General features: G+C 53.0%; 1 protein-coding gene across 3 annotated transcripts in view; it reads left to right on the plus strand.

Annotated features, from left to right (window-relative positions):
• Positions 1-14,798, plus strand: part of RBM19 (RNA binding motif protein 19) — a 140,319-nt gene that overhangs the window by 19,631 nt on the left and 105,890 nt on the right. For all 3 annotated transcript variants that reach the window (XM_060118998.1, XM_060118996.1, XM_060118997.1), the window contains exons 15-18: positions 1,522-1,722; positions 2,982-3,111; positions 11,550-11,719; positions 14,409-14,469. In XM_060118998.1, the coding sequence (XP_059974981.1) occupies positions 1,522-1,722; positions 2,982-3,111; positions 11,550-11,719; positions 14,409-14,469 (562 nt within the window). The remainder of the gene's footprint in view (positions 1-1,521; positions 1,723-2,981; positions 3,112-11,549; positions 11,720-14,408; positions 14,470-14,798) is intronic.

Consider the following 14,798-nt stretch of genomic DNA (forward strand, 5'->3'; position numbering starts at 1 on the left):
CAATAGCCAAGACACGGAAGCAACCTAAGTGTCCATCAACAGAGGAATGGATAAAGATGTGGTACATATTAACAATGGAATATTACTCAGCCATAAAAAAGAATGAAATAATGCCATTTGCAGCAATATGGATAGACCTAGAGATTATCATACTATCTGACGTAAAGAGAAAGACAAATATCATATGATATCACTTACATGTGGAATCTAAAAAAGAAAAAACTTATTTACAAAACCGAAACAGACTCACAGACTTTGAAAACAAACTTATGGTTACCAAAGGTTAAATGTGAGGGAGAGGGATAAATTAGGAGTTTGGGATTAACAAATACACATCACTATATATAAAATAGATAATCAGCAAGGACCTACTGTATAGCACAGGGAACTCCACTCAATATTCTGTAATAATCTATGTGGGAAAAGAATGTGAAAAAGAATGGATATAGGTATATGTATAAATGAATCACTGCTGAACACCTGAAACTAACACAACACTGTAAATTAACTATACTCCAACGTAAAATAAAATTTTAAAAAAAGAAAGAAAGAAAACTGAGGCCCAGAGGGAAAGCACTTGACCCAAGGTTTCAAATTAGATTGGTGGCCAGGTGGAGACTCGTACCCAGATATGCCCTATGCCTGGAATTCTCCCGTTAATTTTTTTTGGCTCTTTTATGCTCCATCCAGCATGCTTTAATAATAAAATAATTGCTGATGTTAGCAATTGCTAAGCAGCGTGCTTACGTCAACCCTTTTGATTGACTCCTTTCCTGGGACGACCCAAGAAATCGGTGCCGTGTCCTCATGTCAGGTGAGGGGGCTGAATACATTTCAAGTGCATTTCTCAAGGCAGTACATCTGGTGTCTTGGTTTGGGTTCTTCCAAAAGCCGAGTGAGACAAAGATTCAAGCACAAGTAGTTCACTGGACAGAAAACACTGGCGAGAAGGGACGAGGGGAGGGGGGAGACCAGCAAAGGGCATGCTTGTCCCAGTGCCACTGGTAGAACAGTGGGCTGGCACCTTCCCCGGGGGACACCGCCCAACTCGGAGTTGTCCCACCCAAAGGACAGGTGACACGCCAACTCCTGAGAGCCACGGGCAGCTCCCACGGGGTGTTAACTTCTCACGTGTGGCGTGAGGCGTTCTGCAGATCCGGGAAAAGACCCCTAGCACAGAGATGCAGGTCCCGGCCCTGGGCTGGAGTGTCCTGGAAGGTCCAGCGAGGGCTGTGGTCGGGCGCCATCAGAATTTGCCTCGGCTCAGTAGTGGGGGGGCTGGGATTTGACCTGGGGGGTCCAGTTCCAGAGCCCTCTCCCGCATCCACTCCTCGGGTCCGCCTCTCATCCACAGGGTGGCGCTCCCGAGAGGGTGGGGTCTCCTGGACCTGCTTCCTGAGGGCCTGGTACCCGAGGCCCCACGTGGCCGCCTGGTCCAGAGTCACCCACCGATCAGTACTGGCGTCGGGGGTCAGTGACCCTCCTTTCCGTCGTCCCACGTGGGCTGTCCCCTCCCTGCAGGCCGCCGCTGAGCGAAGCAAGACCGTGATCCTGGTGAAGAACCTCCCGGCCGGCACCCTGGCGGCCGAGCTGCAGGAGACCTTTGGCCGCTTCGGCAGCCTGGGCCGCGTGCTGCTGCCAGAGGGCGGCGTCACGGCCATCGTGGAGTTCCTGGAGCCGCTGGAGGCCCGCAAGGCCTTCCGACACCTGGCCTACTCCAAGGTAGGGCCGCCCGAGCCCCGCTTCAGGGAGAGGACGGAGGGAGCTGACGGGCGGACAGTCTTGGCAGAGACCTGGCACGTGCGAGCACTTGCTGGAAACCAGCCACGTCTGTCGGGATTGTGAATGTCATCCCGCCCCTGGGAGCACCTCTGGACGGGGCAGTGTGAGGGGCAGGCTCAAAACATCCTCTGGAAAGGCTGCCTCGGTTCCCTGCCGATTCTGGCTTTCCTCAGCTTTCTCTTCCCCCAGGACTTCGAACCATCATCCTCGGCGCTTTGCATATCATATACCTACAGTTAGTTGAAAGTCAATTCTGTAGGTGGGCTACCTCCTGATTTTTGGTCATAAGGAAGAAAAAGTTACATGTGTTAGTGTATTCCTTTCTGTGGCTGCCATAACAAGTTACCACCCATTAAGTAGCTTAAAAGAAGAGAAATGTATTCTCTCACAGTTCTGGGGGTCTGAAGTCTAAAATCAAGGTGTCCAAGGGCCATCCTCCCTTGGAAGGCTTTTGTGGGTGGGGGGAGGGATCTTTCCTTGCCTCTTCCGGTGCCTGGTGGCTCCAGGTGTCCCTTGGCCTGTGGCCACATCACTCCAGTTTCTGCCTCTGTCCACATGGCCTTCTTTTCTCCATCTCAAATCTTCCCTCTGCTTTTCTCTTAACATGGACGCTTGTCACTGGATTTAGGGCCCACCCAGATAATCCAGAATGATCTCATCTCAGGATCTTTTATTTAATGACATTTGCAGAGGCCTTTTTTCCAAATAAGGCCACATTCACAGCTTCTGGGAGTTGGGACGTGGACATATCATTTGAAGGGCCACCATTTAGCCCACTGCAAGTAGCTTCTCTTTATCAAGGACTTGAATGCTTTACTGACTGTTTGTCAGTGTCTTGTTTATCCTTCTTTTAAAAAAAAGCTCTCTGCATGTACGTATGTGTATACTCACTGCCTGTGGGTGTACAACTGTGGAGGGAGAGAAAGCATGGTTGGTGTCTGGCGGCCCTGTGGCACTTCTTCCAGGAGGGCTGCCCTGTATCAGTGATTCTGCTCCCCCGTCCCACTCCCTGTTCACACTCTTGATTAGAAAGCACAGGGGGATGCAGACATATTCAATGACAGCAGATGCTCCAGCCTCTCACCTGAACCCTGAGCTGCAGCAAGGGGATCAGGCAGCACATAGAGTTCTATACTCTGAGCCTCAGGCTCTTCATCTGTGTCGTGGACTGAGTCCCTCCCCCGCCCCTGTCTCTGCAGTTCCACCACGTCCCCCTGTATCTGGAGTGGGCTCCGGTGGGCGTCTTTTCCAGCCCAGCCCCACAGAAGAAAGAACTCCAAGATGCACCAGCAGAGCCGGCCGGAAAGGACAGGATGGAGCCAGAAACAGGTAAGCGCTGGGTCTGAGATGAGGATGTCCTGGGGCAGCAGGCAGGGGAAGGACGGAGGGCTAGAGGGCAGCACTAAGTTGTTTATCAGGTATTTCTTTTAAAGTTCGGTATTCATCCTGAGACTGGTGGGTCCCCGTCTCTTGAACTTTATAGGCACGTAAAATGTCCTTAAAAAAACAGAGCATAAAAATTCTGGATACAGCGTAAGGTAGCCAACTATCTTGGCTTATCAAGTATAGGTTGTGAAAGGAAAAATTAAAAAACCCACTAGAATCTTTTAATAGGGATTCTGGACAGAGCAAGAGAAAATAGCCTTCCGGTTCGTACTGATACATCGGCCAGGGTGGATGAGCAGGGCTGTTGGAGATGTTTATTCTCCGGGGTCCCTGGGATGGTATGGCGCCCTCTGGTGCCCAGTGACTGCAAAGGCAGGAAAGGGAAGGGAGGCGGGGACCCAACCCTCCGCTGATGGCTTCACACTCGGGTGAGGAGGGGCCGCTCCTGGCAATCAGGGCAGCGCAGTTCTTCCCTGTCGGGGCTGTTCTGCAAATTGTAAGACATTCTGCTGACCCTGCCCACTGAACGTCAGGAGTGCCCCTGTAGTTGTGGCAATCTAAAATACCCCTTCCCTGTATGCCAGATGCCCTCTAGGGGGCAGTGCAGCCCTCAACTGAGAACCACTTAGGGGACCATGACTCCATCCTAGAAGCGAAGACTTTTAGAAAAGCTTTGAAGAACACCCTTACCCAGACATTAAGATCTTGCCCATCGGTAATATCCCTCCGTACCTCCACCTCACCGTAGGGTTGCCGGTTGATTAAAATAAGGATTACGTCTCCCGTATACCCTCTCCATTGTCCTCATAAAAGAATGGGAGTGGAGATGCGGAATTCTCAGATTAAAGAACAGTCCTTTAATTGAATAGACCTCAGTGTCCATAAACCTCCCTAGGCTGTCTGCGTTTCCCAGTGCATCTTGGATCAGTAAAACCTCCTTCACGACTGGCCCAAGTCACTACAAGGCATTTGGGAACCCCTGGTCTAGAAGCCTTGTTTCAGTCACGAAGGAAAATTATTCAGTCTCTGCTTTCTGAGGCCCCCGAAAGCATCCCTTAGCCATTGGGGTTACCTACTGACCATTGATATAAATCTTTCAAAAGCCCCTCACTAGCTGCTGTTGATGAGTCATTTTTGTCCACAGATTGGATTAGCGTTCTCTTCCACCGTGCTTATGCTTCCATCAAAAAGAATTCTCTTTATATAGTCATGGTTTCTTCATAACTAGCTATCACCCCCAAATTATCAGCAACCTTGGTTTCAACTTCAGTTATTGAACTTGGACATGACTAATGTTTTTCAGCCAAAAGCAAGTCCTCCTTTAAAGCACAGATTTGCCAGGAGCGAGGGCCCTGGAAACAGATCCAGCAGAGGCCTCTCCTAGCTTTGGGGGGACCACTAAGTATGGCGCCTCCCCGGGGGGCCGCTGCCCTGTGGCCACACTCCTTTGCAGGTGTCCCGGTGCTTCCCTCCCTTCTCTCTGTTGTTTTCTTCTGTGACACTAGTCACAGTTTGTATTTATCCTGTTTATTCATTTGTTTTACTTGTTTAACATCCATAGCTGCCAGACAGTGAACCACGAGGGCAGGGAGGGGCCGGGAGGGGCCGTCTCACTCACTGCTGGGTGCAAGCATCCGGTAGGGCCCTGGGCATGGGGTAGCTCAGGAATGTGAGTTGAGGGAGTGAAGGAATGCAGGAAGAAGGGTTTCTGTGCCTCTCTGTCTCTCTTTACCTGTGAAGAGTAGGGGCTGGGCCATCCTCATCCTTGTGTCCCAAGCCCCAGCATGTAGTAGAGCTTGGTGACATTGGCACGTTTGTTCTCCATCGTTAGTTAAGCATCAGAATGTGGCCCCATCCATCGCATAATCTCCGTGGCTCCCTTCATGGGTACTGATTTATACCCACCCCCTCCCCTCACCCTTAAACTTTGTTTTAAAGGCTTATCGCTTCCCAGAAGTGTGTCATTGTGGGTTCCCTTCCTCAGTGTCTGTCTGACTCCCTCACTATACGTCCATCCCACAGGGCAGGTACCTCGTCTGCTTGAGCACTGCTGTGCCCCGGCACCCAGGAAGGTGCCCGGCGTCTGGTGGGAGAGCAGTCAGTAGGTGCTGAGTGAATCCACAGGCAAAAGCAGCATTTCCTCCATGCCAGGCCCTGCACTAAGCACTATGGGTCCTCCGTATGTGAGGCTTACAGCTCCTGGGGAAGTCACTGTCTTCCTTGTCCTCTCCTAGCCCTGTGACTGGGCAAGCCACCAGCCTTCTCCGATGCTGTTTCTGCATCTGTAAAATAGGCAGAAGGCATTTGTGAGAGTTCACTGAGAAGCCGCCCGAGTCACCATGACTCTGACCCTCGTCCTAATACAGCAACATAAGGGGAAGTGGATGGTCTCTAACTCAGCCCTGAGCACCAGCTGGATGCCAGCCACTGAGCTGGGGCCACCAAGATGGGCCCAACACTTAACACTTCCCCAGAAGCTCCTGGGCTGCTAGGAGGGCCGGTGGGGCTGTTTGGGGGTAGCTGAGATGTCACAGTAATAGAAGTGGGCCCTGGGTGCAGAATGATCTGGAGCACAGCCAGGGGAGGCTTTGCAGAGATACGTGCCCTGGTCGGAAGGTAGAGGGCTGCCCCTGCCTGCCCCCAGTGTCCCCTGGGTGCCCGGGCCTAGGTTCCGGTGTTGAGAGCATCCCAGACAGACTGTCCCCAGCAGGCCCTGCCGCTTAGGGGGCTGCTGTCCAGGGTCCTGCCATCCCTCACTCAGATGAGGCCTCGGAGCTTGGAGGAGGGAGCCGATAGTTACAGCAAATAAATCGGATCGGGGGCCAAGAAGCTGCACGCGCCTGTGCTGATTTCACACCCCGCTCAGTCCTGTGTCGTCAGGCGGACCCCCACAGAGCTCATATCCCGAGCCTCCTTTGGCCCTTGTTTTTTCCTTTTCTTACCTGTATCACCTACACGGTCCCCTCCCTGGTCCCCGAGCTGTTCCTTTTCACCTGCTCCTCCCCCACGCCCGCCCCTCTGCACACGGTTCCTGAAGCTTCCCCAGCTCCCCATCCCCACTGCCGGGGACTCAGCCGGCCCCCAAGCCCTGGATTTTCTCAGGCTCCGCAGGAAGGCGAGCAGGAGGGGAGTGGACAGAGAGGGTTTTTTTGTTCACCAGCCCCCCCACCCACCTTTCTTTTCGGCAAAGCCCTCCGTTTCCTGTACCGTTCTCGAGGGAGGGGGACAGTGTGTTTTATCTCCCCACAACCAAGACCCTCACCTCCAGATAAAGGGCTCCAAGTCGGGGGAGGTCCTGAAAAGCTGCTTGCAACTGATAACAGTCTCTGCTGTCAGCCCTCCGCGCAGAGAGCCGGAAGGGGGAGGGAGCGACCGTAAATTCTGAGGCCTGATTATAATAAAGCCCCATGTGCTGATGCGTGACTGGATTTTATTGTGCCAACTACAGATGGACGCGTATTCCCCCCTGCTTCTCCCAGCCCCCTCCAGCCCACCTTGCTTTCCAAGCCTTCCTCGCACCCGCACCCGCCCCCGTCCTGCTCTTCTTCCCACTTTTCCTGGTTCCTGGTGAGGTCGTTGGCAAACATCTGTTCGTTTTGTGATACCTCCTTTTTCCTTCCTAGTCTTCCTGTCGTCACCCCACTTGATCACCCCACTTGAGGCCAGGGGCAGAAGCGCTTTTCTTTCTTTTTTTTTTTTTAATTTATTTTCTTTATTTTATTTCTGGCTGCGTTGGGTCTTCGTTGGTGCGCGCGGGCTTTCCCTAGTTGCGGCGAGCGGGGGCTACTCTTCGTTGTGGAGCGCAGGCTTCTCATTGCGGTGGCTTCTCTTGTTGCGGAGCATGGGCTCTAGGCGCGCGGGCTTCAGTAGTTGTGGCACGTGGGCTCAGTAGTTGTGGCTCGCGGGCTCTAGAGCGCAGGCTCAGTAGTTCTGGCGCACGGGCTTAGTTGCTCAGCAGCACGTGGGATCTTCCCAGACCAGGGCTCGAACCCATGTCCCCTGCATTGGCAGGTGAATTCTTAACCGCTGGGCCACCAGGGAAGCCTGGCAGAAAAGCACTTTTAACACTGACCTTTGGCTTCGTCCTTGGCCCTTGGCCATTTCCACACCTCTCTGGACATGGGCATGGGTCGTAGCAGGGCCTGGCCACTTGAGCGGGGCAGAAGCTCTTCCCAGGGATGTGGCCGACAGAGACACAGTCCCCTGCACTCAGACCTGCGGCGCTGGCTGTTCTTCTCAAAAGCCTGCAGCCGGCTGGCCTGCCTCTTCCGGCAATGGGCCTGCGGAGGTAGGGATTCCTGACCTTTTCCCCTGGCCCAGACACTGTTTTATCTGGGTTTCTGTGCGTTAATTCTCATAATTGTCTTGCAAGTGGACCCTGTGATTGTCTTTCTCCTTTTTTGAATGGAAAGAAGGAAGCATAGAGAGGTTGAGTGACTTACGCAGAGTCACACATCTGGAAAGAGCTGGGCTGTGCCCAGAGCCACCAGCTCCCAGGTCTGTGCTCTTAGCTGTGACCCCACAGCTCCTGTCGGTCACACTAAGTGCCATTTGTGTAGCAAATCATCATCCACCAATAGTTGTGGAGCATCTGCTCTGGGCCCAGTGCTGGGGATGCAGAAGTTACTGAGTCAGATGTGGTCTCATCCTCAGAGAGCTCCCCTTGTAGTTGGGGGACACAGAGAAGTGAACTGATAAGGTGATTCCAGAAAGGGGTAAGGCCTCTGAAGGAAAGGTACCCAGGGGACTCTGATGGCAAGTGGCCAGGCCTGTGCTGGGGACAACTGCACAGGAGGAGCTCTGAGGGGAGGAGGTTTGAGCTGAGACCTGACGAGAAGCCAGGCCTGGGAAAATGGGATGAGCAGAACAGGGAGAGGAGACAGATGGCAAGTGCAAAGGCCCTGTGGCAGGGGTGGGTTTTGGCAGGCTCAGAGGTCAGAATAGAGGCTGGTGCAGCTGGAATGGAGAAGGCGAGGAGACAGAATGGGAGAAGCTGGCAGGCCAGGGACAGGTGCCGACGGGAGACCAGTGAGGAGAACACCCGGTCATCCAGACAAGAGGCAACGGTGCCCCGGACCGGGGACCCAGCGTGCGGATGGAGTAGCAGACATTCGAATTTCCAAAGAAGCCAGCAGAGAAAAGGGGGGCCAGGGCACACAGCTAGTGAGTGGTGGCCTCACCGGGACCCTGACCCAGACCACTCTCATTTCTAAGGCCGTGCGCTTTCACAGCTCTGCGCTGCCTCCTGACTGCGGTCTGTGGGCCCCCTTCTCGTTTTCTTCAGGCCCCCTTTTTTCAACAGATCTCGAGACTGGGATGCCCTTGTCTTGTTAGCTCTTCCGGCATCCCAGGGGGAGTCGCAGACTGGGGGAGGTGGTGGCTGGGTACACAAAGGTTTGGAGAAACAACGGACATCTCTGTGTTGTTGGAGCAAAGCCAGGCTGCATTTAATCGTGTCTTTTATTTCAAGCTGGGTGTTCTCCCGGATGTTGGGGGTCAGGGGCATTGGCTGACTTAATAGAAGTGGGAGGCGCCAGGCCAGCTGCACACCTGGGTAGGTGATAGGTCCTGGCCGTCCTCGCAGTCCCCTCTTGTTCCCCCTGGGCTGGGACTGAGGGCAGCTCACCCACCGGGGAAGGGATCTGTCTGTTCCTGGGGTGCCAACCCTGACTGTAAGCTCATCTCAGCTCTGTCACGAAATCCAAACATCACACTTCCTGACCAGGGGCCTGTGACCTTTGAAATAAGTGCTTTGAAGCAGACCAGCCCTTGCTCCTGGGGCAGGGAGGCAGGAAGGAGTGGACTCTGGCCCTGCTCACAGCCCCTGGGCTCCCCGGAGCTCTTGTCCTTGTGAGGCTTCAAATCCCTGGAATGCCACATTGGGAACTGGCTGGATTCCAGGCCCTTGGGAGAGGCAGAGGGAAGGGTCGTTGGGGTTTGCCAGGCTGGAAGTGGGCAGCAGAGCAAAAGGCGCGTAAGCTGGTTTAAATCCATCTGTTGACCACTGCCTGGTACAGAAGCCACATGCCGCTGAGTTAGTTGCCAAGAGTTTTAAAATGTGGGTTTTCCCATGAAAACTGAATTTTCAGCTTCTCGTGAAAGCTCTGAACACCTGACCACACTTGGGTTGATCTGCCCCCGTGACAGCAATTGGCCGGTGCCGCGAACGGGCTGCCCCTTAAACCAGCACGGTGTTCTTCCAGTCAGCATCATCCCCCCCATTCTTTTCTCTACAAAAAAAATTTTTTCAGTCTCCCATGAACCTCTCTTCCAACCTGAAGATGCCTGAGGTTTACAGTTCAGATGCAGCGAACTCCAGAACTTTCCGTGGACCACCGGTTTACTGTGATGCAGCTGCTGTGGTCGGCGGTGAGATAGCATTCTCGCAGGCCTAGCCCAGTCCCCGCACGCAGTGGGGCATCCGATTGGCATCCCTTCCTCTCTCCTTTTATCTCCGAGACGTCAGACGTGAGGCGAGCCCGTGGGGTGGGTGTCCTTCAGACGTGAGGCGAGCCCGTGGGGTGGGTGTCCTTCGCAGCTGAGGGGCGTGGTCTTCCTTTCCATTGAAGTTCTCATTCAGAACCTGGGGTCTTAGCCTGTCTGCTTAGCTTTGCTTCCCCATCATTAGTAATACTTTTTCTACCCTGCTTTGCTTTGAAAGTTGGGTTTTGAGGACAAATGGCCACACCACGGAGTCCCCTGTTGGGTAAATTGCGTTCGTTTCTTGGGTGGGGGAAGGAGCCTTTATGTAGATTTCTTCTTTTTTGTCCTGGAGCGAGAGTCTGGATTCTGGGTTCACCTCCGAGGGAATGTGAAGGGTGAAGGCTGCCCGTTCAGCTGATGTGAAACCGGCAACATCCCCACTGTGGCTCTTTTCCATTAGGGCTTGAAAGGGTTGTTTTATGACAAGGTGGTTGAAGTTCAGTTAGGACTGGCCAGCAGTAGGCTTGCATCAGAAGGGGCCGGGGTGATGGAGAGGGCTCTCGTGCTCGGCGTGAGAGCGTGGGGGACGGGTTTGAAGCCCCAGAAGCTCCCTTGGCCTTGAACTACTTGCATGCAAGTGGGCACGAGAGAATGGAGCGTCCCCTCCAGGTTGGCACGTGCAGGGGGCTCAGACCTGAGGGGAGGGTCATGGCCACATGCTCAGAACCATGAGGGTGGGAGCCGGCGGGCATCTTGGAGAATGGCTGAGATGGGGTTTGATTTCCCCGGGGGGTACGGGAGGAACTTGCGGAGCTTGAACGTGGGGGAAAAGATGATTGTCCCCAGGCCGCGATCATGTGAAAAACTGGGGAGGCTGACCCAAACGGAACACATTTTTCCAGCAGCGGAACTTCTCAAGAGGTCACGATGCCACCTCCAACCTCGTGAGGCTTCTGGCACCCTTGGGTGACATCCACGTTCTCCACCAGGGCTCCATCCTGAGCTGCAGCCACATGCCCGCCCTGCTAACTCACAGCCTCACGATTGTCCTTCCCTCCTGCAATGCTGTTTCTTCAGAGTAGGCGTGTCACAGGGGTGGGAGTGACAGGATGGAGCCCTTTGTAATCACAGTCTCCAGACATAACCAGGAGCACGTTATTTTCTCTTCTTGCGTATGTGTCTCGTAAGCTCTGGGTACAGAATGTGATTGGGGTCACGTCGTATGTTGTTTTGCACCTTCATTTTTCTCTTAATTTTTCTGTCACGAGCATCGTTCCACGTCTTTAAACATTCTTCGGAAACATCATCTTTAACTACATATTAGTCTAGCCTTTGGTGGCAGTATAACTCTCCAGATCTCTTGTTTATGAATATAGTGGGGTTTTGTCTTTTTTTCAGTTTTTCGCTGTTACGTGTAACTCTGAATTGAATATATTTTGTGGGGATGAAAACATACTCTTATGTGTATGCTTCCTGAAGTAATGTATATTGGGGATTTTAAATGAACGTAACATCCCTTAGGTTCAAGGGGTATTTAGAACGTTCTGAGTTTTGCTCCCATTCTGTAATTTTTGCAGTTTTAAGTTGCATTTTATTTTGAAAGTTCGCTAAGTGCTGGTTTTTGAGGAAAAAGAACATGTCGCTAACGTTTGCAGCTCACAGTAATTTATTTTGAGGTTCAAATTATATGGGTTATATAACGTGGGTCAGTCTAAGTGATGGCTCCTGGGTTTTGGTCTGTGCTTCATACTCTTTTCTCTTTAAAACAGAGGCAGGAAGCACGGCGGTCTCTCCCCTCCCTCAGCCCACCCCCCAGCAGTTGCTAAAACGCAGCACAAGCTGTCCCTTCCTGACGCTGCCCACTCGGAGACAGAACACCCTTGGTCTGGCAGGTTCTGTGCTTTAGGTCCCAGGGCTTAGGCAGATAAGGCATCATTTAACAGATTTGTTTTGGTCAGGGGATGCCCATGCAGACGGCAAGACCCCAGAAGGTGAAAAGCAGACAGAGGGAGAAGCACACGACACTTCAGCAAAGATGGAGGAGGAAGAGGAGGAGGAGAGCCTTCCCGGGTGCACGCTGTTTATCAAAAATCTCCACTTCGACACAACCGAGGAGACGCTGAAGGGGGTGAGTGACCGCTTGGCCTGGAGGGAGCCGGCGGGGGTGGGCGGGGCGGGAGACCCAGTCTGCTGATGTGGTCACTGTGTTTATCCTGCCTGGACGAGTGACTTGTGGCAGCATGTAGATTAACAGCCAACAGCCACCGCATTGACACCTCCACCGAGCTGTCCAGTAGACATCTCACCCAGTAGACATCTCACCCGGAGATCGGAGCCCTGGCCAGACCAGTCAGGGCTGGCAGGGGCACCCGCGTGCACTTGAAGGGGACCTGTTGGGATGCGGTGTGAGAGCTGTAGTCAGAAAACAAAGCTCCTCCCCAGATGGTGTCTGCAAGAGTAACCACCCAGAAGTAAACGCCAGCACACCCTCCTGGCCTGGTGGGAACATACAGAAGACACAGCACTGAGTGAATCTGGAGGAGGGGCAGTCCTGCCTGGAGTCCCTGATGGGCTGAGAGTTTTGCACTCATAGGAAGGGGGCGGAGGGGAAAAGGATGGGGAACTCCAAGTACGCGTTGGGAAAATGCCAAGTGATAGGTGCTGGGGGGCTTCTAGAAGGAATTGGGCCAGAGATCTGGAAATGGGGATTCTAGTGCCAAAGGACTGGGGTCTGTGAGCTCCCCCAGTGGACTGAGAACTGTCCATGGGGAGAGTCTCCATTTCTTTAAACTGGGTTTGGCACAGAATAAATGCTCGATGCCTTTTTTTTTTTTTTTTTTTTTAATGCATGAATTGGTGATTGGCAGCCTGACAGCCATGAACTGGTTCTGGAAAGGAAGAAGGCCGTGAGGATTGAACTGATTGGTTTCTGCAAATTCTTTTGAGCTCTGAAATCCTAGAGCTGGATTCAAGAGGGGAGACGGGGTCCACTGAGTCCTAGAGGCAGGAAGGTGGTGGATGGGTGGAGAGGAGGCCAGCCTGCATTGGGCGGGAAAGCCCAGGGTGTCAAGGTGAAGCAGGGGGTCAGAGCCTGCATGCTGGGACCCTCTGGCTACATCTCCGACGTGACTGTCACTTGCCAGTTAGAAAAGCCACCACGGCAGCAGAAGTGCCTGGCAAAAGCAGCAGCATTTTAAGGGCAGAGGTCCACCCTCTGGGGCAATGGGAAACCCACCCTTGGACTTTTCCTGGGCTACTTCCTGAACCCGTTTTGGTCTGGTTTGAGTTTGCTTTTACAAACAGGCACACACTAGTAGTGTCCAAAGGCTAGATAGCTTTGAAGAGGTCAAACCAGCTTGCAGAGGGTTTGTTTTTTATTTCTGCTATGCTGGCCCCCCTGTATCTGGTACGGGGATGTCGTCAACGGGAACCATTTTTTTCCTGGAAGATGTGCCCAAGCTTCAGCCTAAGAGCATCCTTGGAATTAAAAGAACTCTGGAGCTGGAAGGTACAGCCAAAATGATCTAGTCCAGGTTCTTCATATTACAGATGTGAAGACTGAGGTTCAGAGAAGTCAGTTCACCGACCTAGGGTCACACAGCCCATTCGAGACACTGGGGCGCAGCGTCCAGCTCACAGGGCTCCTGTTAACAGCATCCTGAGCGGAGAGTTGTGCTTAAGGGTCAGTCTGCCTGGACTTGGGTCCCAGCCTCCCTCCTTACTGACAGTGTGACCCTGGGCTGGTCCTTTAGCCTTTCTGTGCCTCAGTTTCCCCATTTGTAAAAGGGGGGTGTTACTAGAATCTTCTGTGGAGCTGTTTGGAAGATCTGATTAGAATGAATGAGATAATTCAAGTGAAGTGTTTGACAGTCGGAATAAGAGAGTCAGTGGATGTCAGCTGCGTGCGGTTCTTGTTTGCTGGTCCGGATCCCCCCTCCCCCCTGCTTCCCCTTCACTCAGTCGGTGAACAGTGACCGGCACCTGCCTCTCCCTGGGCCCTGTGTGTGCCATGGAAGACACCACAGTAAACCAGAAGGACAGGAGTTTGCACTGGTCAGTTCTCAAATTCTAGCAAGAGAGACAAAAAAAAGTAAAGGGAAAAATAGAGCAGAATGTGATTTTTGAAAGTTTTACACATTAGTTGGTGTTAGGTGCAGGGGCAGTGAGAGGGTCAGGACTGGGGTCAGTGGACTCCAAGCTTCTAAATGTAGGCCCAGCTTCCCCACTGCATGACCCTCGGTGATTCCCTGGACTGTTCAGTGTCCCAGGTCCTTCTTGGACACTGGGAGCCAGGACCCAGCCCAGTGGCCCTTACAGGGAACCCTAAGGGACCGTCCAAGCTACTTAAAGTAAGCCATGATCCAGTGCCTCCAGATATTTTGGGGACCCCCGAGATGATATTAGGGGAAATTTGGGGAGCCTAGTGTCTGGCCAGGACCCCCACCTGCATGGTGTTTAGAACCTGGGCTCTGGCGCCTGGATCCAAATATCAGCTCCAGGGCTTCCCAGCTTTGTGACCCTAGGTGTGCATGTCTAACCCCTTGGAGCCTCAGTTTTGTCATCTGCAAAATGGGTCAGTCTTCTGGGTAGTAACACCTACCTGGTAGAATCACTGCAAGGGCTGGATGAGTTCACGCAGGCAGAGGGCTCGGGCCAGGGCCTGGCCACGGAAGCGCATCCGGGGTTAGCTCTGCTCTTACTCTTGCTCTCTCCATGCCTGCAGTTGCCTGGTCCCCTCTGTCTTTCAAGACACGCCTACACCAGGTTGCGGGATTCGCCCAGAAACTCTGATAATACATGTCGACGTTCTCTTCCAGGTGTTTTCCAAAGTGGGTGTGGTGAAGAGCTGCTCCATTTCCAAGAAGAAGAACAAAGCAGGTATTTCGCAGGAGATCTCAGTCAGAAAGGAACAATTCTGAAAGAAACAGTGTCGCTCTGGGTAGGGGGTAAGGGTACCTCTCTCTTGCTTAATCTGAGGGTCTTCTTTCATTCTGAAGCATTGGCAGCCCCACGCTCTCTCTTTTGGCTTGTCTAAAATGGTCCTCCTTTCTGGGTCCCTGGAGACTCCTGGTTTCCGGTGGGAGCAGCCATGCATGTCAGATTCTTCTGAACCTAGACCCTTTGCCACCCTGGACTGTCGGGTGGTTTCAGAGCAGTGCGATTAGAGGGCTGGCAGGGTTGACCCTGTTCCGTGGCAGAAGCCTCTC

This window comes from Mesoplodon densirostris, chromosome 15, assembly GCF_025265405.1.
Source record: "Mesoplodon densirostris isolate mMesDen1 chromosome 15, mMesDen1 primary haplotype, whole genome shotgun sequence".
In the NCBI taxonomy this organism is placed as follows: domain Eukaryota; kingdom Metazoa; phylum Chordata; class Mammalia; order Artiodactyla; family Ziphiidae; genus Mesoplodon; species Mesoplodon densirostris.